Source organism: Dermacentor albipictus, chromosome 3 (genome assembly GCF_038994185.2).
Source record: "Dermacentor albipictus isolate Rhodes 1998 colony chromosome 3, USDA_Dalb.pri_finalv2, whole genome shotgun sequence".
Lineage (NCBI taxonomy): Eukaryota > Metazoa > Arthropoda > Arachnida > Ixodida > Ixodidae > Dermacentor > Dermacentor albipictus.
This window is the reverse complement of record NC_091823.1, coordinates 123,897,979-123,920,260: the sequence shown is the minus strand read 5'-3', so window position 1 is coordinate 123,920,260 and position 22,282 is coordinate 123,897,979. Positions and strand designations below refer to the sequence as shown.

Here is a 22,282-nt window from a genome sequence, read left to right as displayed (position 1 = left end):
TCTTCTTCAGACGACGATAATCGACGCAGAAACGAAGGGTTCCGTCCTTTTTCTTCACCAGGACAACAGGGGATGCCCACGGGCTTTTCGACGGCTGGATGATGTCGTCGCGCAGCATTTCGTCGACTTGTTCTCTTATAGCTTCACGTTCTCGCCGCGAAACTCGGTAAGGGCTCTGGCGAAGTGGTCGAGCGTACTCCTCGGTGATTATGCGACGCTTGGCGACTGGTGTTTGTCGAAGCCTCGATGACGTCGAAAAGCAGCTTTTGTATCGCCGGAGCAGACTTCTGAGCTGCTGTTGCTTAATCACGGGGAGACTTGGATTAGTGTTGTAGTCTGGTTCGGCAACCATGGTCGTCGGGGTAGATGCGGCGGAATCCGAGAGGACAAACGCATTGCTGTTTTCCAGAATTTTCTCGATGTATGCGATCGTCGTGCCCTTGTTGTGCTTGAACTCCTGGCTGAAGTTTGTCAGCAACACTTTCGTGTTTCCTCCGTGCAGTCGAGCGATCCCTCTTGCGACGCAAATTTCACGGTCTAGCAGTAGACGTTGGTCGCCTTCGATGACACCTTCTACGTCCGCGGGTGTTTCGGTGCCGACCGAAATAACAATGCTGGAGCGAGGCGGGATGCTCACTTGATCTTCGAGCACACTCAAGGCGTGGTGACTACGAGGGTTCTCCGACGGTATCGCATGGTCTTCCGACAGAGTTATTGACTTCGACTTCAGGTCGATGACTGCGCCGTGTTGGTTGAGGAAGTCCATGCCGAGAATGACGTCTCGTGAACACTGTTGGAGGATAACGAAGGTGACAGGGTAAGTCCGGTCGTGAATGGTAATTCTTGCCGTGCACATTCCAGTCAGCGTTATGAGGTGTCCTCCGGCGGTACGAATTTGAGGGCCTTCCCACGTAGTCTTAACTTTCTTCAACTGGGCGGGGATGTGTCCACTCATGACGGAGTAATCAGCCCCTGTGTCGACTAAGGCGGTGACTGCGTGGCCGTCGAGAAGCACGTCGAGGTCGGTGGCTCTTTGTCTTGCATTACAGTTCGGTCTTGGCGTCGGATCATGACTGCGTCGCGTTCACCTGTGGCTAGTATGTGACGTCGTCAGGTCGTCTTTCGTCGTCGCATTCTTCCTTCCAGACTTCGTCGGGACGGCGGCGTGTCGTTATGTCGTCGAGGTAGTTTCTTCGGCGTCTTCGTCGGCGGCGGAGGATCTTCGACAGTTCGACGGACAGCAACCGCACCTCCATCGGTTGCTGCTTTTAGTTTTCCGGATATGGGCTCGCTGACCGGCCCCGAGCTGGGCCAGTGTATGGTCGGCGCTGCGGCGACAGGTAGCGGCTTGGTGATGGTGAACGCGACGGTCGTCGAGAGCTCAACTGAGTAGCCGCGAGGTAGTCAGCGATATTGCGAGGGCGTTCACCTTGCTGCGGGTGCGGAGCGTTGACGGCGAAACCTCGCAGTCCCATTTCCCGGTATGGACATCGTCGGTAGACGTGACCCGCTTCCCTGCAATGGTAGCAGAGCGGGCGGTGGTCAGGAGCGCGCCAAACGTCGGTCTTCCGCGGGTAGCTCCGCTGGGCGACGGGTGGGCACGCTGTCGGCGGCGGACGACGGAATTGCGTCGTTGCAGGGCCATGGCGTGGTCGCGGAGGGGGACCTTGACGGCGTGCGACGGCGGCGTATGTCATCGCTTCTGGCTGGGGCTGCGGTAATTGTGGTTGCAGCTCGGGAACTCCAAGTGATCAGTGCACCTCTTCTTTCACGATGTCGGCGATCGAAGCCACTTGGGGCTGCGACGAAGGCAGGACCTTGCGCAGTTCTTCGCGCACAATGGCCCTGATGGTCTCCTGAAGGTTGTCGGAATCCAGTCCTTGGATGGTGTACTGCGGCGTGAGACCCTGGCAGTTATATGGCCGGGTGCGCATCTCCAGAGTTTTCTCGATCGTCGATGCCTCTGCAGAAAACTCAGCTACGGTCTTCGGCGGGTTACGGATAAGTCCTGCGAAAAGTTCTTGCTTGACACCCCGCATGAGGAAGCGGACTTTTTTTCTCCTCTGGCATTTCTGGGTCGGCATGCCGGAAAAGATGGGCCATCTCCTCCGTGAAGATCGCGATCGTCTCGTTTGGCCGCTGCACTCTGGTTTCTAGTAGTGCTTGGGCTCCCTCTTTTCATACGACGCTTGTAAACGTTTGCAAGAAGCCGCTTCGGAACAGGTCCCACGTCGTTAAGGTGGCTTCCCGATTCTCGAACCAGGTCCTGGCGGCGTCTTCCAGTGCGAAATAGACATGCCGCAGCTTGTTGTTGCTGTCTCAACTGTTAAACGTAGCGACCCTCTCATACGTCTCAAGCCAGGTTTCCGGGTCCTCGATTGTTGATCTGCGGAACGTTGGAGGTTCCCTGGGCTGCTGCAGCATGATGGGGGACGCTGGGGCTGCCATTGGGGTTGCCTTGGCCACAATCTTCTTGGTCTTCTCAGGTAGAAGTCCGTGCTCCGGGGGCAGCTGTTGAAGACGGCGGCTTGCTCGATGCTCCGGTACTACGTTGGTGTTCTCTTTGCGGTCCGGGCTTGGATCACGGCTTGTCGGGGCCGTCTGGTACATGAACGAAAAGCACCTCCACCAGATGTCACGTGGTCGTGACATCAAAGAACACAGTAGCAATACTGTGAAAGGCAAAAACTAGTTTTTATTGGGCGAACCTGTGCCCACAAAACACACTACACTTAAAGCACAACGAGAGTGGCGAACACAGTCGGCGATCGTCGTAAATCTGATCAGCGGGTCAAGCGCGTCTGCTTTTATACAGCAGTCATCGAATGTTCCAGACTAATCGTTGGGATCCGCATGCCTTCTACAAAGGTCTACATCATTCGCGTCAAGTGATGATATCAGATAACACAAGGTTCGGTGACAACAGACAGCGGATAGAAGCATCGACAACTTTCCAGAAACTTCGGATAAATGCAGGCGCGTCCCGCGCTGTGCGATAACATTTGCTAGGCGGCAAAACGTGTCGCCCGATAAAGATAAGTACACGTGTCAATACTATTATACAGTTATATACAGTTACATACAGTTATCATACTATCGTACAGTTATATCATACTATCAGTTATATGCTATCAATACTAGTTGCCCAATACTATCGGGTGCAGTGCTATGCTTTGAGAATGTGGCGAAAGTGCTGAACTGCTTCGTATATCGCCAGAAGTTCTCTGTAGTAAGCTGGTGAACTCGACGGGGCGGGGGTCGTGGTTTCGTCAATGGGACTGGCTGCAGAAGGGGTCATTTTGCAAGCCAAGAGTTTCTTGGAGAAGAACGCCAAGGGGTGCCAAGTGTTGTCTACGCGCTGCATAAGGGCGGCGCCGACGGCTATGCTAGAGGCGTCCGTGAAGAGCCCCAAGGGAGCGTCTGGCACAGGATAGGAGAGAAGTGTGATGGTGCAGAGAGCAGCTTTGCATTTTTCGAAAAGCTGCTTTAAAGCCGGTGTCCACGTGATGGGTTGGTTTCCTCGTAGACCAGCCAAGGCATCATGGAGGGGAGCCTGGTAGTCGGCTGCGTGTGGCAAGAAGCGCCTGTAAAAGTTCAGCATGCCGAGGAAACAGCGAAGGTCTTTAGCGATAGTTGGTTGAGTGTAATTTTGCATGTCTGAGATGCGTTGAGGTAAGGGTCGAGTTCCCTCTGATGAAACTTCATGGCCGAGGAATTTGACGACTGAAGTGCCGAGCATGCTCTTTGTAACATTGAAGAGTATGCATGATCATCGAGGTGTTGGAAAAGCAGAGGAAGGTGCCTGTGGTGTTCGTCAATGTTGCGGGAAAAGACCAATATGTCGTCAAGATAGACGAAGCAGAAGTTGAGGCTGCAGACGACTTCGTCGATGAAGTGTTGAACGGTTTGTCCAGCGTTCCTCAGGCCAAAGCTCATGAAGGGAAACTCGAACAAGCCGAAAGGAGTAATGATTGCAGTTTTCGGGACGTCGTCCGGATTGACGGGTATCTGCGTGTAGGCCTTGATCAAGTCTAGCACGGAGAAAACGTGGCAGCTGAAACGCAATGGGCGAAGTCCTGTATATGGTGAACGGGGTACCTGTCCGGAATTGTGCTGGCGTTGAGGGCACAGTAGTCCCCACAGGGCCGCCAGCCTTCTTAGGGACGAGGTGAAGTGGCGAGGCCCATGGGCCGTCAGAGGGGTGGGCGATTCCCTCCCGGAGCATGGCTTCAAACTCTGCTTTGGCTATGCGCATGCGGTCCAGGGCAAGGCGACGGGTGCAACAGAAAATCGGGGGGCCCTGGGGTGGTCCGTATGTAGTGCACAGTGGTGTGCTGCACATCACGTGGCAACCCGCTGGGGCGCGTCAAACCAGGAAATTCGGTGAGGATGGCGTGGTACGGTGAATCATGTTCAACACTGAGTACTCTGATACTTGGCTGGTGGGTAGTCGTTCGCTGTCCTGGCGCAGAATGTCCCGTTGTCAAGACGGTCATGGCGGCAGTCCGGAAGGAGGTTGTAATGTGCCAAAAAGTCTGAGCCGATGATTGGCTTGGTGACGCCGGTGATGACTAAATACTAAATTCCAATGAAGGTCACGGGTAGGTTTTTAAGCTGGACGTGCAGGTAGAGCGAGCCGTAAGTTTTCATTGTGGACCGGTTTGCTGCGCTGAGCTCGAAAGACTTAGAAGGGCGGGGACCTTGAAGATGGGCTCGCGGGTAGCAGCAAATGTCGGAACCGCTGCTTTGTCATTTGGTCGGTGACGAACATGCGATGGCCTCCAGGTTGGCAGCTCGCAGCCGTGGCTACGAGCTGCCTTTGGCGTTTCCCCGATTTTTAGCGGAGCAGGGTGGTCGACATTGTCGTGCTCTGTCCCCGAAGCATTGAAGGTAGTTGCACCGGTCGTCGTCACCAGGCTGCTGCGACGGGGTAGTGTTCTGGCCTCGGCTTTGTGAGTGGTGCGTCGGCAAGTGTTGATCCAGTCATTGAATGGAGCTGAGCTGTCGGTTGATATCGTCGATACGGAGCGCAAGCTCCATGGTGTTCAGCGGTGCTGCGACAGCCTGGACGGTGGGTGACAATGGCGGCGTGGAGGCCTCAATGACGCGATCAGCGATCCCGGCAAGTTGGTTGAGAGGTAGCGTAAGCTGAGCCTGCAGAATTCCCTGGACGTGCGGTGGAAGTTGTTGAAGCCAAAGAGTTCGCAGTAAGGAATCCTGGACTTCCATGTTGCCCACAAGAGCACGCATTTGGCGGAGGAGCTGCGAAGGCTTGCGCTCGGCAAGTTCTACGGACTGAAGTTGTCACACCTTCTGGTCTTCCGAGAGTGACAGGCGGCGAATGAGTTCAGTCTTGAGGTGTGTGTAAAGGTTGGCCGTTGGTGGGTCGGCAAGGATATCCCGGACCTCGTTGGCATAGCGGGCATCGAGGTGGGTAACGACATAATCATAGCGGGTCCGGTCTTGCGTGATGTGCGCGAGGGAGAACTGGGCCTCGACCTGGGCGAACCATACCTCAGGTGAGTCGGCCCAAAACGACGGAAGCTTTACAGTGACATGCCAGATGCTGTGCGGGGCAGCGTGCGGGATGCCATCTGCCGGGGTTCTGACGTCCTCGGCGGAGCCGGCTGTATGCTGCTGCACGAAACCGTTGAGCTGGTCGTGCCGTTCCTGAAGCTGTTGCTCTTGCTTCTGGATCACCTCTTGCTGCGTGTGAAGCTGTCTGTTGAGAAGTTCCAGCTGTCGTTGAAGGGCGTCTTGTTTGTCCATGGCGATGTGTTCTTGTTCGTTGTCCGGGTCACCAGATGTGGGATTTCGTGTCTGCCGAAGGACGAATCCCAACATAAAAACGTAACAACTCTTTATTCGACTAACGGTGGCAGCGGACGGGCATACCAACGCTACGTTCGCTCCAGTAGCGGAAGGTAGAAAGCGCTCCTTCTCAGCCAGGCAGCCTGTTTTATAGCCACCGTCTGTGACGCATACCTCGGCTGACGCGGCGGTGGCACTACGTTTTATAGGCCACGCAGTCCAGCGTGCAGCTGTGTTATGCTGGGCCGGATGATAAGAAGACGGAAAGTGCGCAGAAATATGCGCAGAGTGTGTCACCACAACTCTCTAGTAAGTATGTTAAAAAAATATGACTTAATCCAGTTTGAGTAGTAAGGAGTAGTCCTTATTTTATTCAAAAAAGAAGGCAGAAGGAAGGCGTTAGTAAACTGCACAGTAAATAAAATACCTCCGAAAAGAATGGTAAAACCCACTGCAAATCAAGTTGAACATTCTCAAATATGAATAAGGAGATGCATACCGAATGCAATATTTTCGAATATAAACTATTTCTATCAACTGATAGCAAGCGCATTGGTATGAGGCCCGAACTTTGTCATAAATGTGATTCTCTCTCAACAGCTGGTAATTAAGTCAACCTGAACTGTTGATCCTGACATGCTCTCAGCCCCCGCACAATGCCTCAGGGTTGCATTTCACTTATTTAAAGATTTTATTTTGGTTTGAATGAGGGACACCTGCATCTCGGCATCAGCCAACACTTATTCTTTAGCTCAAGCTCCTTCAAAGAAGTGGCAGCACGCTTCCTTTCCAGTTCATTCCTCAATGTGTAAGTTTTTTCTGTTCTCGTCGTCTTTCCACCGTGCGTTTGCCCCACGGACCATTTGAAGCATCCTTTTGGTTAGTTGTACAGTTGCACTCACTAGGGGCCGCGAGAAAGTAAAAAAAACCAGGCATTTCGAAAAAGGGAGGATAACAAAAAAATGAGTGCATGTCTTTTACTGATCTTGAAGGCTCAAAATCGCCACAGATACATCCGAAAAAGCTCTGAAGGACTGCCAGTACACTTATTAGGCATATCGGTGCTCGTACTGTGACAGGAGATGGCGGGTGCACGCGTGTATAATTAAGGAATATGTACTTTGTCCCGTGACAATTGCCCCTTCCTGTGCTTGTTATGCTTCACTGCGTAACATTTCTGTAGTGAAGCAAAGCTGATTGTCGGGACCTGGCATTATGCAATGCGCCGTGCTTTCCGAGCTGCCAGTCGCCAGGACCAGAAAGGTAGAGCCGGTGCCATTGCTGACAGCGGGGAATCCTTTCAATGAAAAACACGGCACCAAATGGCAAGAAACTTAATAGCGAACGTCGCAGCAGCTATGCCTTCTGTTGCTGCAGTGATGGCTTTGGCTGCCAGCGGATCTGCGTGAGAGCGCCGGTTCGAGGTGGCGAGATACTCAATGTCGAAGGTGGTGGCTTTGACTGATGCCGTTTCGGACCTGCGGTCACGGCAAAAAGTTCGGACAATCGGACGGCGAAGGGTTCTTGCGTCCGAAATTTCAGACATTCTTATACATTGACCCTATGGTATACGTGGTGGTGCCGCGAAGCCGTCGGACATCCGGAAGTCGGTGGTTGACTGTGCAATGGCAACTCTTCCATCCATCGACAAGGAATCAACGACGATTCGTTACGATTCCTCTCTGTTTTACTTGAGCCAGCTAGCGTTATCGCGACCTTCGTTGCCTGTTGATAAAATTACAGCAAATTTTCCCTGATAGAAGTGAAAATTCCCTGAGTTTTTCCCAAGTATTTCCAGACTATTCAATATCCCTGACAATTCCTGGTTTTCCTGGTTTGTAGACACCCTGCAGCAGCCATTACCCACACGAAAGCATTGGCACGCAAGCCTCCAGAAGACAATGGATTTTGCACAAGACGTCGTCTGCGAAGCGAAGTAAACAAGCGAAACTGATCACTTTTTCAGCAACTAAACTTTGGTGCCAATTATAACAGACATAAAGCACACAGAAAATAGCAACATAGATGCAAGGCTTGAACGTATGTTTCTGGCTCAGTAAAGCCCACGAAACATGGAAGCAGCTATTTGAAATCTAAAATATGTCTTTAACGGCAAATTCAAAGGCCTAGTAGCTATCTTGATCAAAACATTTTGTAGCTGTGAACCTCTAGAAGTACTTCAGTAAGCCCTGCTAACGTTACACTAAAAGTTGGCTAATGGACAGCTTGACAAGAGCAACTGAAGACCTTTATTAGACATTCCCTCATATTTTTTGTGGCAGCTGTTGCAGTTACACGATGTTTCCCACAGTTACAATATATTTTAAATGAGGCACGGACATCGGAAAAAAGAAGTTTATATTAGATAGAGTGATGCACAGGTAGTTTTTCTGGATGTGAACTATGGGAACAGTGTAGTACAGCCTGATTGGTCGAATAGTGCATTTTATGTAGACCAATCAATTGAATGCGCCCATCAGAATTATCTTGCAAATCAAACAAGATTTGCATTGTATGCCGATATCATACCAATGTCCATTGACTGAAACAAGAATACCACCTCTGCATGAAACACGTCATTGTTGACAGAACTTCGCCCTGCTGGGTCTCCACTGAACTGAAATAGTTTCTAGCAGGGAAACATTTTGTCAGTGATGTTGCCGTTCAGGCAAAAATTGCATCCTGGTTTCATGTACAGGCAGCATGATAGCACGACACCAGTATACGAAGCAATGCTGTGCTACAAGGAATTCTTGAAAAATAAAGGGTAGTTCACATCTGGAAAAACACTGTACACCACTCTGTCCGGCAACATAATTATTTTTTCTTGATGTCCATGCATCATTTAAAAGTAAATTGTAACTTACTTTGTGGGTGCCCCTTGTAAGGTATCACCATATGCTTGCATAGCATCGAGCAGAAATAATGGTCAGTTCTTCAGCATACCACCTATTAGTGAATTCCTTGCATGTTGCATGTTACCGTAACTGAAACATAAATCATAATACGCTGTTATCTTTTTTTTTTTTTGATACACTGTACATTGAGTTTTTCATTCTGTGCATAAAGCATGATTGCAAGTGAAAATGCAGCAAGACATCTACTTCACCCCATGTGACATAGTCAAATTTTATTACCTAATAAATTAGAAAAGATGTATAAAGTGTAGTTAGCAAAAGTGACAAATAGCAGCAAAGGTGATCATGCATGAATCCTGAAGATGATTTCCGCCGCTGCCAGAGCAGGCCAGCCTTCGTAGGAGAGCATTGGCTGCCCAGAAAAGCTTGCTGTGACGGGCGACACGTGAAGGTTCTTGTAGACATAGGCAAGCAATAGCTGCACAGAAGAGGGAAAAAAGGCGAGGGAGGAAATGGGAAATTGAAATTGGAACTTCAATTAGCAATATGTGCTAAGTAAGAAGTTTGCCTCACATTGAAAATAAATTTAAGCACTCCTAATTACAGGGCTCTCTAGGTATGTAGGTATGTATATTTCTTGGCATATAGTTAATAAATTGCAGAGTCAGAAAGTGCCAGCATTCAAATTAATTTATGGTGTTTTGCGGCTAAAAAGGCACTTAACAACTTGTCAAACAGGTCTGAGAACCTTACTGCAAAATATAATCAGTTTAAAACAGTTGTCCATTCTGCAGGGAAATGATGATAAGGTAAAAAGTTATATAGCATCTTATATTGTTAAACCAAGAGCAAGTTTGGCATTTTCCACTGTCTAGATGTACAGGGTAAGCAGGTAGCATGGAAAGAACTAGGGATAGAGTAGTGTCCCAAAGCAACACTTCTACGCTGGATCAATCACTTTTGTTGATATATTTTCATGTGACCCTAATTGGCTTAGGGCAATACTTCACACGAATTACGCGACATCTTAGATGATACGTCATACAAAACTGAAAGTATCTCATGATGTGATCAAACGATAACATTGCCCACTGTTTTGGAAGTGTTAACGTGCTGGTTGCACAAGAAGTGCAAAGTGATTTGAAGAGGTAGAAATACATCAGTGCACCTCTATCCTCAAATAATTCTGAGCATCTACATTGACTCGTAGTTGAGAAGCCACTACACTCAAAAAGATGTATTCAAGTAATGGTACATGGTGAATAATTGCACACCTAGTGAAAGGTCAAATGTGGCAGCCTAATGGGCCAGGGCAAATAAGTTGCTGAATTTCGATCACACTTCCAATGATATTAATGAAATAGATGACAAAAAACAGCACAGATAATATTATAGCTATGACAAAATTTTGCAAAGCACCTCTGCAAACTGCTGGAACCCTCAGCATTATGCCTGTTCTACACGCACATGTGACTACACAATCTCTTATCTCAGATGCAGGTGCCTCCACATGTTCTTGTGTGATCCCCTCACAATAAGGTTATAAGGTCTGCACATGCTACCTGATGTGATTCATTTGGCAGGCACATGCCAAATGCTGACGGGACAAGGGACAAGAAGGGTGTCCATCCATTTATACAGTGAAAAGAACAAAATAAGAGGGCATCAAGTCAGTTGAAAGACAGATTTGCAATTACAAAGGAGGTGACCCACAGTCATTCACTAATAAACGTCAAGCAGTCGTGATTGCACTCCCAGATGAAGCAGCTACTAGGCTACAAGTTTTGCAGCTTATTTAGAACAGTACACAAGTGAAATTTTTACATCAGCAGCCATTTGGAATTGTATAAACCAAGTAAACATTGCAGTTATGTTTTTGTTTTGCTATAAATGGGAACGCTACAAGCTGTACAGTCGTCAACACACATGCACGTGCGCACAATGCTCTAACCCATGCAAGAACAAAAGGACAGAAAATAGGGCGAGTTCAGTCTGGTTCATGATTACGCCCTGTTCGCAAAGGACGAGTTCACAGTCATTCGCTCCGCTTGCTAGAAATACACGGCAGCCTTTATGTAGCGTGTAGCATGCCAGTCCCGGATGAGTTCGGCCGGTGAACAAAGTGGAAGATTGCGCGTGCCGCTCATGGTATAGTGCGAGACCGAGCCGCAGTGGATGCAACGCCTTGAACGTCATACACTTTCATGATTGTAAAGGCATTCCCCGGAGTAGGGGTACTCCCTTTGGTTGATTCATGCTACATTAACCATAAAGACTAACAAGCAGAACCCTTGTATAAAAATAAAGATGATGAAAACTCGCAGGGCAGAAGAGCCCAACAATCAGGAATTGTTGAAACATCTAAAAATATTCACATGGTTGACAAAAAACGAAGTGAAAAGTATTTCACTTACCGGAAAAAGTGCTATCCGAGCATGTGACCTACAAGAACACATCTATAAGAATGGAGATGGCGAACGTGGATCCCATCATTGTGGTAGTAAGCCGTCAGCGAAAACACGTAATGCAGCCGATGTCACGAAGCACTGATGCAAAATACGGCAAACAGCATCAGCACAGCTAAATGACTCCATTTAATATCCAGTAAATGTAAAGAACGGCTTAGAACGGCACACAATTGGTATATGTATCGTGTACGAACCCAGGACCGCGAGATTGCATGCGGCAGTGGCCGTTTTTTCAAACTGCCTGCCTCCCAGTGTTTCCAGCACGGAATGAGATGCCTGACAAACTTAGAGCCTGTCTACTTTCTACTTGACTGCCGCTGAAGTGATGGCAGTGCAGTATTCTGGCAAGGGAAGGAGCCCTTCTGTGTGCTCATCAGGGTCAGTCATGGTGTTCCTTTTGTAAAGCAACCAAGCATTGACTGCCATCAAGTCAAGAATGTGGAGAGAAACATGAAAGTAATGTCTCTTTGACCTCAAGTAGGGACAACATGGGGACATGAAAAATTCCGAAAGATTGACGCCTCCCATGAGCTCATTGTAGACTGGGATCACAGAAGGTCATGGTATTTCACTTCGTTCCTATTTTTTGTCGAAAATTCCTTGATGCACTTCCAACAGGCTCTGTTCCAGTGAAGGAGGAATGCAAGGTCACTGCTCTTTTATCTTGCCACCTTGCACATGACAGTGCAATGCCATCCACAACAGCAACCCTGTCTTCAAAATGTCCTCTTTGTTTTTTTCATTTCCTGCTCAGAAGGCATGCTCACTCCAGGGACCCGGTTTATACGCACAGTACCAATGCAGTGTAGAGCTTCTCATTCTAGGGATACCTGCAAACTTGGGCAGTTGAAATGGTTGCCAGAGTACACTTTGTGGCGGACCCCTCTTGGAATCATTCTACTAAACTGAGCAACATTTCCACTTCTTCCACAGTCAGGCTCTCCTGGAAGTCTTGGCACTGATCTTTCTTTTCCGGCATACACTTCTAACTTGTGGGTGATATGATATCGATCGCGTGAAGTGGGTCTTCACCACCAGAATCAGGAGACAGTGACAAAGGCGGCCATCATGATGATAAAAAATAAAATGTACTCATTTCAGTGGTATGTGGTTGTGACTCTATCTGAGTCTGAGTAGTGCTGCTTAACATGGGGGCTAGGACAGCCTTAAATAACCCCTCGCGCGCTGCCATTGCAATTGGTGGAGAGGTGCAGATAACAGCCCTTTCTACAGGTGAAAAAATAAAGCTTTTGCGTCAGCAAGTTACAAATGAATTACCCATATTCTTCGGCTTATCTCATGACCAGGGGCATGTGAGAGATCTTTAAATTTTATTTCCTCGACTGCTTGCTGATCTTGGATGGTAACATACGAGCAAAACCCTTTGCCTACTCGTGCTGCTTGTTCGTCTGAAGTGTGCTAATATGAGGTGACGTCCTTAAGAAGAAATAGCCTAGCAGATGATGGGCCTAGCTGAGTGTGTTTTGTGGGCATGCACTTACTCTCGCCGTGTTTGCAACTAGCCTCCATCATGTGGTGCTGACGCACAGAAAAGTCGCTGCTCGGGCAAGCTAGTTGAAGATTTGGGCAGCTGTACCACTGACAACTGTTCATTGATGGTATCTATCGGAGGTCGTACCTTCTCAAACCGATTTCTACCTGGATCGTCTTTTGGACCGAGAGTACTATTGTCTATGAAGTGGATGTTATGCTTCAGTTTTTCGAAATGAGCCAGAGGAAAGTTGTCAGCCAGTTGGCTCACCCAGCTTGTCGCACTCCAGTATTACCTCGTGTTCCTCATTCGAATGATCAATATACACATGCAAGTCCGAATAAACACTTCCGTCTCTTTTGCGGTGGTACAAAGAGGCTGACTCACGTCTTTCTAGAGCGCAAACAAGTTGCTTTGATGTGCAATTAGTGAACTCTGTGAGCTGGAGAAGAGAAACCTAAAGTATCGGAATGGTGTCGACAGCTCTGAAATATCCTTGGGAAGTTCACTTCATCCAGAGAACCTAACTTTCTGCAGATCTCTTACTGGACTCTAATTCTCCTCAATTATCCTTCTCTTAGCTTGTGTTGAGCAATGGTTAGGTGTTGTGCCATTGCTGTATACTCGTTCTTGTCAAAACATGCACTCAACTCACTTGTGCCGTCAGCTTTTCCACATCAGGTTGCACATCTGAAGCAGAAAATGGAGAGCATTATTCAGAGAACAAAATGAGTGGTAAGACAAAGCTAAACACAGCCATAAACTAAACAGGAAGCCTGTGTAATTTGAAAGCAGACAGAACCGCCATGCATGGTGTCTTCATGTTATAGCCCAAAATTTAGAATCACAGATGTATAGGTACAGCCGTGACAATGCGAGACAGCAGTGTGCAGGTACACCGTATCCCTATGAAAAAGTTCAGGCATTCAACCAGAAAACATACTGCACACATGTTGAACTGAAACAGACTTAAACTCGGGGTAATCGTCACTCTTGGAAAGGTCACTGTTATTACTTTCAGAAGAAATTGTGATGCCATGAAAGCATTTAGGATCCATTTCCAGTTCTGAGAAGGAAAAAACTCCATGTGCACATTGTTGTATCTGTGCAACACAGCAACTTTCTGCTGCCAGAAACAAGCTATTTTGAAATAATGTTTTTTGGAAGCTACACTATTAGGAGAATGTGTAGCAGAGCATAAGACACTTTTGTGCACTCTACCTTCTTCAGAAATACATTTATAAGTGACAAAAATTACCTGTGTCACTGCATGCGGGCGTGTGCAGCCTCCACCATGTTTGTTTGGGAATAGTTGGGTGGGATTAGCACAGCTGGCAGCACAAGACGGCGTGTTTTCAAACCAGTGTTGCAGAAATGCAACAATGTGTACACACAGCACCAAATGGACTTTGCTAGGGTTGTGCGAGTAGTAGTGTTTCAGTTCGAAGTAAATAGTAATTTTGGCTGAATATTTTTGAATCATATATCAAATAGTTGCTGTTCAAAGATCTTCGCCGCAAAGTGGCAGGCAAGATAATTATTGGATATGTGCAATTATTAGGTGGAGTAATTTGTGAGAATGAGACCACAGTTAATTCTAGTATGACTTACTTATTGAATTGATAAAAGTAGAAATGAACTAAAGCTGCGTCTGTTCAGTATGTAGTACATGCACCACAATTCTCAAATTTCTGTTTCCAAGGAGAGCCTAGTTCAATCAGTTCTTGTGGAAAAAAAGAAGTTGTTGGACATGCTTCAGACAAGCTATTCTGAAATAATGTTTTTTGGAAGCTACACTATTAGGAGAATGTGTAGCAGAGCATAAGACACTTTTGTGCACTCTACCTTCTTCAGAAATGCATTTATAATTGACAAAAATTAAGTCAAGTCATCACAATATTGCCTCTGTCTGAAAGCACCCTTTCACTGGCCGCCTGGGTAGCTAGAATGAAAAGATACTTCTGCACCACTGTAGCCACAGCAGGGTAGAGCTGTAAGCCCAGCGTCGACCACCACAGGAGGGGGTCCTCTGAACAGCCAAGCAGTGGGGCTTGCAGAAACTCATGCACTTGCTTCTGGCACTGGGATATGCCAGCCGAGTGCAGCATTTCTTCGGATGCCATTTCGATTTTAGAGAATGCAGTCCACACAGAGTATGCTTCTTCTGTGGTGCTTGCAGCGCTTACATACTCTCTGGCTTCTGCTGTCCCAGTTGAGTGCAGTTTCTCAACTTCCGAAAGAAGTATGCTACTCCTCCAAACCTTTTGGCTTGGTGTGGAGTGAAAGACTGTCTTGTAGCGAGGATTGACCAGTGTTGCCAGCACCAATAGTGGAGACATCTTCACATCGACGCACCTGGTCTTGAGACTTCACAGCAGGCTGATTGCAAAGGAGGCTGCTTTATTGGCTTTTGAAATGTACTCTTTCAGAGTAATCCCAGTGCATTCTATCAGAGATATCACTTGCGATTGTGTTGGGTATTTGGTCGTAGAGAGTTTCTTTGTTGCTTGCTGAATGGGCTGAAGTACACTGACCAGCCCAGCCATTAGCTTCCACTCCACGGACGACAGGTTTTCCACGCTATCTGACTCGGAAAGTTCTGCAGAGATGTCATTGCAAAGCTCAAGGGTTTATTGTGGCGAACTATGGAACGTGCCTTTTCACACAGCTGAAAGAATCCAGGTGCATGCTTCTTTGCGTCAGGGATGTAAAATTGTAGAGTGGGCAAAACACTGAACCCTGTGCCACTGCAAATGCTCCACAGCAGCAACAAAGTTTCTGCCATTGTCAGTGACAGTATAGGTTTGAAAATCTTCGGCAAGTTCCCAATCCTCAGTCACCTTCTGCAGAAACTGGTGAATGTTTTCTGCGGTGCAGTCTATGGTGATTTGACCACATGTCAGAGTGTAGGCATGCTCTACAAACTTCTTGTCCATTATGTCGCATGTCACATTTACTTAACTCTGACAAGTGCACGAGGTCCAGCTGTCGGTGATAAATAGTAGCACTGGACTCCAGCATCGAAGATTGATCTGAGGGCTTTCATCACTTCAGCCTTTTTCACGGCCTACAGATTGGGAATCGCCAACCTTGAGGAAATGGTCCTTGAAGGCGCGCTATACTCGGGTAAAGAGCACCTCAGTATTTCGACTAAGCCATTTTCCTCGATGACACTGTAGGTGTGCAAGCTGTCCGCAATGAAGGTTACAATCTTCTGAGTCACTTTTCTCGCCTTCCATGCAATTTTTCATTGTTGGCCGAAAATGTGATGAAATTGACGGCTGCGGCGTAGATTGCTCAGCAGCCTTCTTTGTCTTTCACATGCAGCACGTTCTTCGTAGGCAACATACAAGCTCGGATGCTTTCTCAGGTGGTTTGAAAGGGTTGTTGTTGCTTCGGTTGGTGTCTTCAGGGACTTTTTGCATTGTTCACACTGGGCTTCATTTTTAGAGTAAAGTTTTGAGAAATTCTTCTAAGCTGGATTTTTCACCATGACATTCGAGTTCATCTTGCCGACCAACCGAGCTTCCTCCATTTTGACAATGTTGATGTCATTCACTCATCTTATCCCTTTCTTCTGGAATAATATAGTTGAAATGTTTTGAAATGGTTTGAGTTTTCTCGCAAATAAAAGTTTGAGCACTTATGAAGCTTACGAGACATTTTTAAGGGCATTTATTTTTATCCAAAACTTGTTTTTTGAACTTAGTGTCTGGACGTGGTGGTGGCGAGAAAAGAGTGCTCGTAACCAAGTCGCCAAGATTGGCAAAGGTGGCACTGGCATATACTAGCGTATCTGGAGCTCATTGCTTGGTTTCTTTTGCCCATTGTTAACCCTTTATATCCCACAGGTTTCTCACGAGGTGAACATTGCTGAAATCCATATTTTTAAAGAGTTCATGTTCATGGAAAGACACGTGAAAAAAGTTAAAACAATGCCTCTTCATTTTATAGGAAATTTTCTTGTGCCACAAACGTTGCAGCTAGGAGTGGGGGGTAGAAATTCCCCGAAAATTTAGGATGCATGAAATTTCTCAAAACAGTTGATTTTTTGTGCATCAACGCACAAATACACAGAACACTTTTTGCAAAAGAACCTTGTGCGCCTGGTGTATGAGCTTAACTTGCACATGGGGGCGTTCTTTTGCACCACTTTCACTGGCCAATGGCCAACGTTGTCGTGCCACACAGAATGTTCAACATGATGGGCTTTCTTTGAAACAACTCTAGCTGCTGAGCCTGATGCCTTCAATGAACTAGTTGGTGACACAACACTAGCAGGCACAGGATCATCACCATCCCGCTTCAATCCGGGCATGCCCTCGAGTGAGCGCATCAATCCAAGTGCCACCCGGAACTTGAAGTCAACCAGCTGCATATCTGCCGAATTCGCTTCGCGGTAAAGCCGAAAAGCGTTCACAACCGCAAGATCGATAAGGTGAAAGCATATCCTTTTGTACCACTTCTTTGTTTTCAAGTCATTTCTGTAAAATGACAGAAGCATATCTGCTTTGTCTACTCCACCCATGCTCTGGTTGTACACCCTAATGATGTTGGGCCTCTGCACATCCACATAAGCCTTGGTCTTTCTGTCGTAGCGCCTGCATGTATCAAAAGGTTCAGTGCTGTGCATGTTTGATGCAGCTGTCACTGTGCGGTTGTCGTTCAAGGCACAGATGACAATTCCTGTGCTCTTTTCTGAGCGGAAGTCGAGTGATCCTCTCTCTGCTTTTTTCAATTCTTTTTCAGTTTTCAGAGGGCAGTTCCCACATCTTGTTTTTCTGATGGTGGCAGTCGCTCCAAGTCCTCTCATTTTCATTTCATTTAAAAGCTTGATGGAAGCGAAGAAGTTGTCGAAAAATACTTCTGTTCCCGGAGGGCAATCATGATTGAGTCGCAAAACGACCTTCCCACTTTCGCCTATGTCTTCCGGGGTGTTCGGGGGGTCTTCAATTAGGTTGTCACCATACATGTAAAGCCTATATACGTATCCAGACCAGCCTGCAAGGGCCCAAGCTTTGTAGCCCCATTTTTTAAGCTTACTCTTCATATAAACTTTCAGAGAATGTCGGCCCTTGAAAGGGATAGGCATTTCATCTACAGCAACGCAAGTTTCAAGTTTGGCAGCTTGTGAAAATGTGTTATTTAGGCTCGTAAGCACATGTCGCACCTTATGGAGACAGTCATAGCCTTCTTCTCCTTTTTCCCGCGCTTCATCATTGTTCCCTGCATGAAATAGAGACATGATTTCGTCGAACCTGTTTCTTGCCATGCAGTTGGCGATATCCGCTTGACGAGTGTTCGCTGACCAGTACATCTTTCTAAAAGGAAGGTCAACTACAGACATGTAAAGGACAATGCCAATAAACGTGCGCATCTCGAGGACTGACATCGGAAGGATTCGCGTGCGATTTTCTTGGGTCCTGAATCTGTTCGTTTCGAAAGTGAGGAACCCAATGAGGTCAGAGTCAACGAGTTTCAGGAAGATGCTCAAGGGGCTCTTCTCTCTTTCTAAACCGTCCGCAGGCTTCAAAACACTTTCTTCCTCTGCCCAATTGATATTGATGTCCTTTTTCACCCAGTGCCAAATTTTTGTTTGCTTCTTTTTTTGGTTGATGTGACCTGCACTTCTTCACTGTCTGAAGAGCTTTCGCTGACATTTTGCACTGTTCTCTCCTGCGGCGTGTATTGTTCATCGCAATCCGACCCCTCCAAGTTTTCGCCTTCACTTCCACTAGGGTATTAGAAAAAAATTGCTTGAATTTCCTTGTCAGTCAAGTGCTGCCTGCATATAAAAAAACGTTCTTCAAAATCAATAAACCAACACAAGTCGCTGCTAGACAACAAGTATGAAGGTTCACTTGATGGAAATTAAATTCGGTGCCGCAAATACTGTGACATAAACGCTCAATGAAATCATACTCGTTCATGCATTTCTCTGGAAGGACGGACCCCAGCTTCCTGGCTGCCACAAATGTGTATGTAAGGTGAACGAAGTGAAATGCTCTACAAAGAACAGTCGTAGCAACATGAAACTGCGTAAGTATATTCGCTAGACTTCCGCAAAACTACTGCCAGTGTTTTCAATATTAAATTATCAGAGTTCAGGTTACCACAACAGAAAAATGACGCACACTTACCGCCTTGGCCGGCTGCACGTGGAGTCCATGTTTTCGATGCTCAAAATGCTGTTGTGCGGTCCCCGTGGGGCCATCTACTGACAGTGAGTGCAAGCACCAGCTGCCACGTTCGTGGCAGCTAGGAACACGGGGTTCCTAGAGCATATTTTCTACTTTGAAAAAATTAAAATAACACTGCCACGTTTGTGGCACCTGGGATACAAAGGGTTAAACAAAGTTGATGAAATGACTACAATTGATGAGATGAGACGATGAAATGACCAGAGGTACTGGGATCGATACCCAGCACCTCCACCACAACTTTTACGAAATGTTGTGAAGAAATGGTTTTATTTACAGAATATGGATGATGATCATAGCGAGATTGTAGCGCAATCTGGCCTCTCGAACTCCTTGTTCTTTCTGTCTTCTTTCTTTCTTGTACCTGCCTTTCGTATCCATTACAATATATTTGAAAGCTCCCGCCATAGTATTTATGCAGTTTTACCGAATGTGTGTCTAGTTCTGATTTTAACTATCATTCCTTACTGATTATCAGACGGTAAACACTCGCGACCGTGAGTTTGACAATACTTCAAAAACATGAATATTACAACTGCTCTCAGATAGTGCAATATTTGAAACAAGAAGCGGTGCATCCCCATTGCTAGGCCAGACCCAGCTCGGCGAAGCACGTAGAGAATCGGGCTCGTATGAATTTTCCTGCAAAGAAACACTCATCTGACTGACTTATCAAAAACTTACTTCTCTATAAATAGCTTACCCTCATTGTCTTCCAGCCAGCAAAGGACTAATACTTGTAGTATCCTTTGCAGAATTTCTGATGAAATGAAACTCTTCCTGAGATCAGTCTATTACTAGACATTTCAGTACATATGTAACGGTAAAGTTCTCAGCAATACAATTCAACACACAACATGAAGGCCTGAGCAGGAGGCACATTTAGCTGGGATAAATAATGCAAGTAGAAATTGACAGTTCAACAGCTAGATAAACTTATGTATAATGCAATATTTCCATTTAAAGATACAAAATAGGACCCTCTATGGAACAAGTTTTCCGAGTTGAATTAGCTGAACCATGTCAGAAAATTGGTAGATTTTCAAGAAGCCAGCGATAAAACTCCTGAGAAGCAAAAATTTATGACAGAAGAACTTTGAGGAAATTATAAAGGTGCACATCTCGTAATATACAAATTATATTGCATTTCTAATCTAGGTAAAGCATTTTATGAAAAGAGAGAAAAGATCACAACGAAACACACATAAACTTATGCAAAATTAATTGAGCTTACATTAACTGAAAACGGTAGACATTATGGCAACGGTGAGTCATACACACATTTTGAGATACTGTACAAAATATAGTCTTTTGAGTAGGTGAATGTGGCCAAGAATAAAGAAGGGATCTGGGCTGAATTACTGACGTAGGTGGTGTTTTCATGAGAACAAGTGCATTCACTTCTTTTGAATACCTAACCTTGACAAGCAATTGCAGAGTGAGGAAGACCTTGTCTGCTCAATGTACAATAGTGTCTACCTCACCGAACATTGGCTCATCATTTTCTTCAAACACCACTACACCAGATAAAAAGACCTTCACATTGGAGACAGACAGAGGATACAGAAATTGCAGTTCGACCAACACCATGGGGCTCAGGCACACCAATTTCTGATGCAGTACTGTTGTGTGTATAATTCAAGTTTAGCAACCCTGGGCCCACCCACAGATCACTGGACATTTTCATTTGAAAAATCGTTTGGACTTTGGAATATACTTAAAAAAAAAGAAAGGACTTTAGGAGTGCATTGTTACGTTGAAATCTCATGGTCCAGTGGTGGTGGGAATGACCAAAGCACCTTATCTGTGTGATGATGTGAATGAGCATATGATGCGTAGGTCTGAATGCATCAGGGCCGTACAGACTTGCAAACAGCGCACTGTGCCGATCTAATAGGCACTCTAGCTACCCGATGTATCTGGAGACATGACTGGTGAAACAAGCAACTGCGTAATAATACAAAGCTGCACAATGCACTTGCAGTATGGCTCCTTTAAGTCACCTTCTGGCAAGTAGTCCTGAACTATTAAGAGAAAATGTAGCAAAAAGACCAAGCTTGTGGGGCTTCGGGCTAACGTGCCCGGACCCGGCTAGCTAAGATCTAAGGAGACACGTAGCTCGTCCCCACTCCGCAGCGCTTGCAAAGGGGCGCCTCGGCGGGTTCGCTGACTCACCGGCAAGGCATAGAGACGACTCCAGCCGTAGCACCAACGAATGGGGGTTTATTCCCTGCTATGTACAAAAATGCGAGTACAATACAGGAATACGGCACTGGGGTGGCTGTCGCAGACAGCCACCCCGGGAAGTCTGCTCCGCCACGCTGGCTCTTCCGAGCAGGTTCGCCACACAAAAGGGGGCCGCCTTGCTCAGAGGGGCGCGGGACCAAGAGGGTCCGCACGTCCGACAGCCAAGAGCACCGAAAGTCAATCTCTCCGGGCGAAAGCGCCCGCGCACCTCCGATGCTGAAGGAGAGAGAAACCGAAGAGAGGGCGAGAGGGGCCCGCTCCTTAGGCACTGTTCTTACGCGCTGCGTAACGTGAGCCGCGCGCGCAAGCAGCAGGCTCCGCGTCGCGCCGGCGCCCGCGGCCGTGGGGAATGTACGCTATCCAAAATAAGGCTTGGAACTGCATGTCCCCAGCGATCGCGCGGCCGAATGGCCCAAGTCACGCATGAACAGGAGACAGGGGTCCCAAAAGGGGTCCCCACATCCCCTCCCTCCTGAGGACTCGGGCCGCCCCATGAGAGAGACGACCGGAATCAATGGCGAAGCTGACGTCTGACCTGTTTTATTTTCTCAAGCGAAAATATCGAAGTCGAGACTCTCTCGCAGGGTCGATGCCTCCGGCTTCCGGAGAAAGGACGGAGCTGTGGAGGGGCGCCAGCGTTGTCGCCTGCTGCACAGCTGCCGCGATGGTCGCCGCGAACACAGGGTCCGAGGCGAGAGCGCCGACAACGGAGTGCAGCAGGGCAGGGTTGACGTCCGGGTCCGTGTTCTGCAGCACCTGTGGGGCTGGATACGTCCCGGGCTCCTCGGCAGTTGGCTCCTCCCCTTCACGTGAAGCTTGTGCACCCCGCTGGAGTCATGGGCAGCACACAGCCGCAGCACACCGCACACACCGCAGTACACTGCCGAAGGGTCCGAGGCCATGACGGCTCCACCCGAGGCCTCGACCATGGCTGATACCGTGAGGCCGCGAAAAATGCGTGGTATCTCTCGCCCGCTCATGTGGTTCTCCACCTTTCTTTGTTCCTTCCACTGTTTCGTCGACACGAAGCAAAGTGGTGCTTCGGAACCGGATTGGAAGGCCCAGGTAGCGACATGGCGGTGTGGAGGCAAACGGGCAGCTGGCTGTGGAGACACAGGCAACGACCGCACCTGGAAGGATGTGGAGGTGGTAACAGCGCCAGCTTGCATCACGGGTCGTGCTGTGGTCTCAGGAGCGAGTGCGACC

At 47.5% G+C, this 22,282-nt stretch overlaps 2 protein-coding genes and 1 pseudogene across 4 annotated transcripts in view; 1 reads left to right on the top strand and 2 right to left on the bottom strand.

Annotated features, from left to right (window-relative positions):
- The window catches only part of LOC135909449 (KICSTOR complex protein ITFG2-like), a 184,889-nt gene that overhangs the window by 96,527 nt on the left and 66,080 nt on the right, over nt 1-22,282 (top strand). The window lies entirely within an intron of this gene.
- Nucleotides 16,634-17,442, bottom strand: LOC135913992 (piggyBac transposable element-derived protein 3-like). The gene has a single exon (XM_070536499.1). The coding sequence runs from the start codon at nt 17,440-17,442 to the stop codon at nt 16,645-16,647; it is 798 nt and encodes a 265-aa protein (XP_070392600.1). The 3' UTR covers nt 16,634-16,644.
- Nucleotides 17,688-22,005, bottom strand: LOC135913993 (piggyBac transposable element-derived protein 2-like; annotated as a pseudogene).

Bases quoted from the DNA above. Each gene is read 5' to 3' on its own strand.
- LOC135913992 (XM_070536499.1), bottom strand. From the start codon at position 17,442: ATGAGAGGACTTGGAGCGACTGCCACCATCAGAAAAACAAGATGTGGG.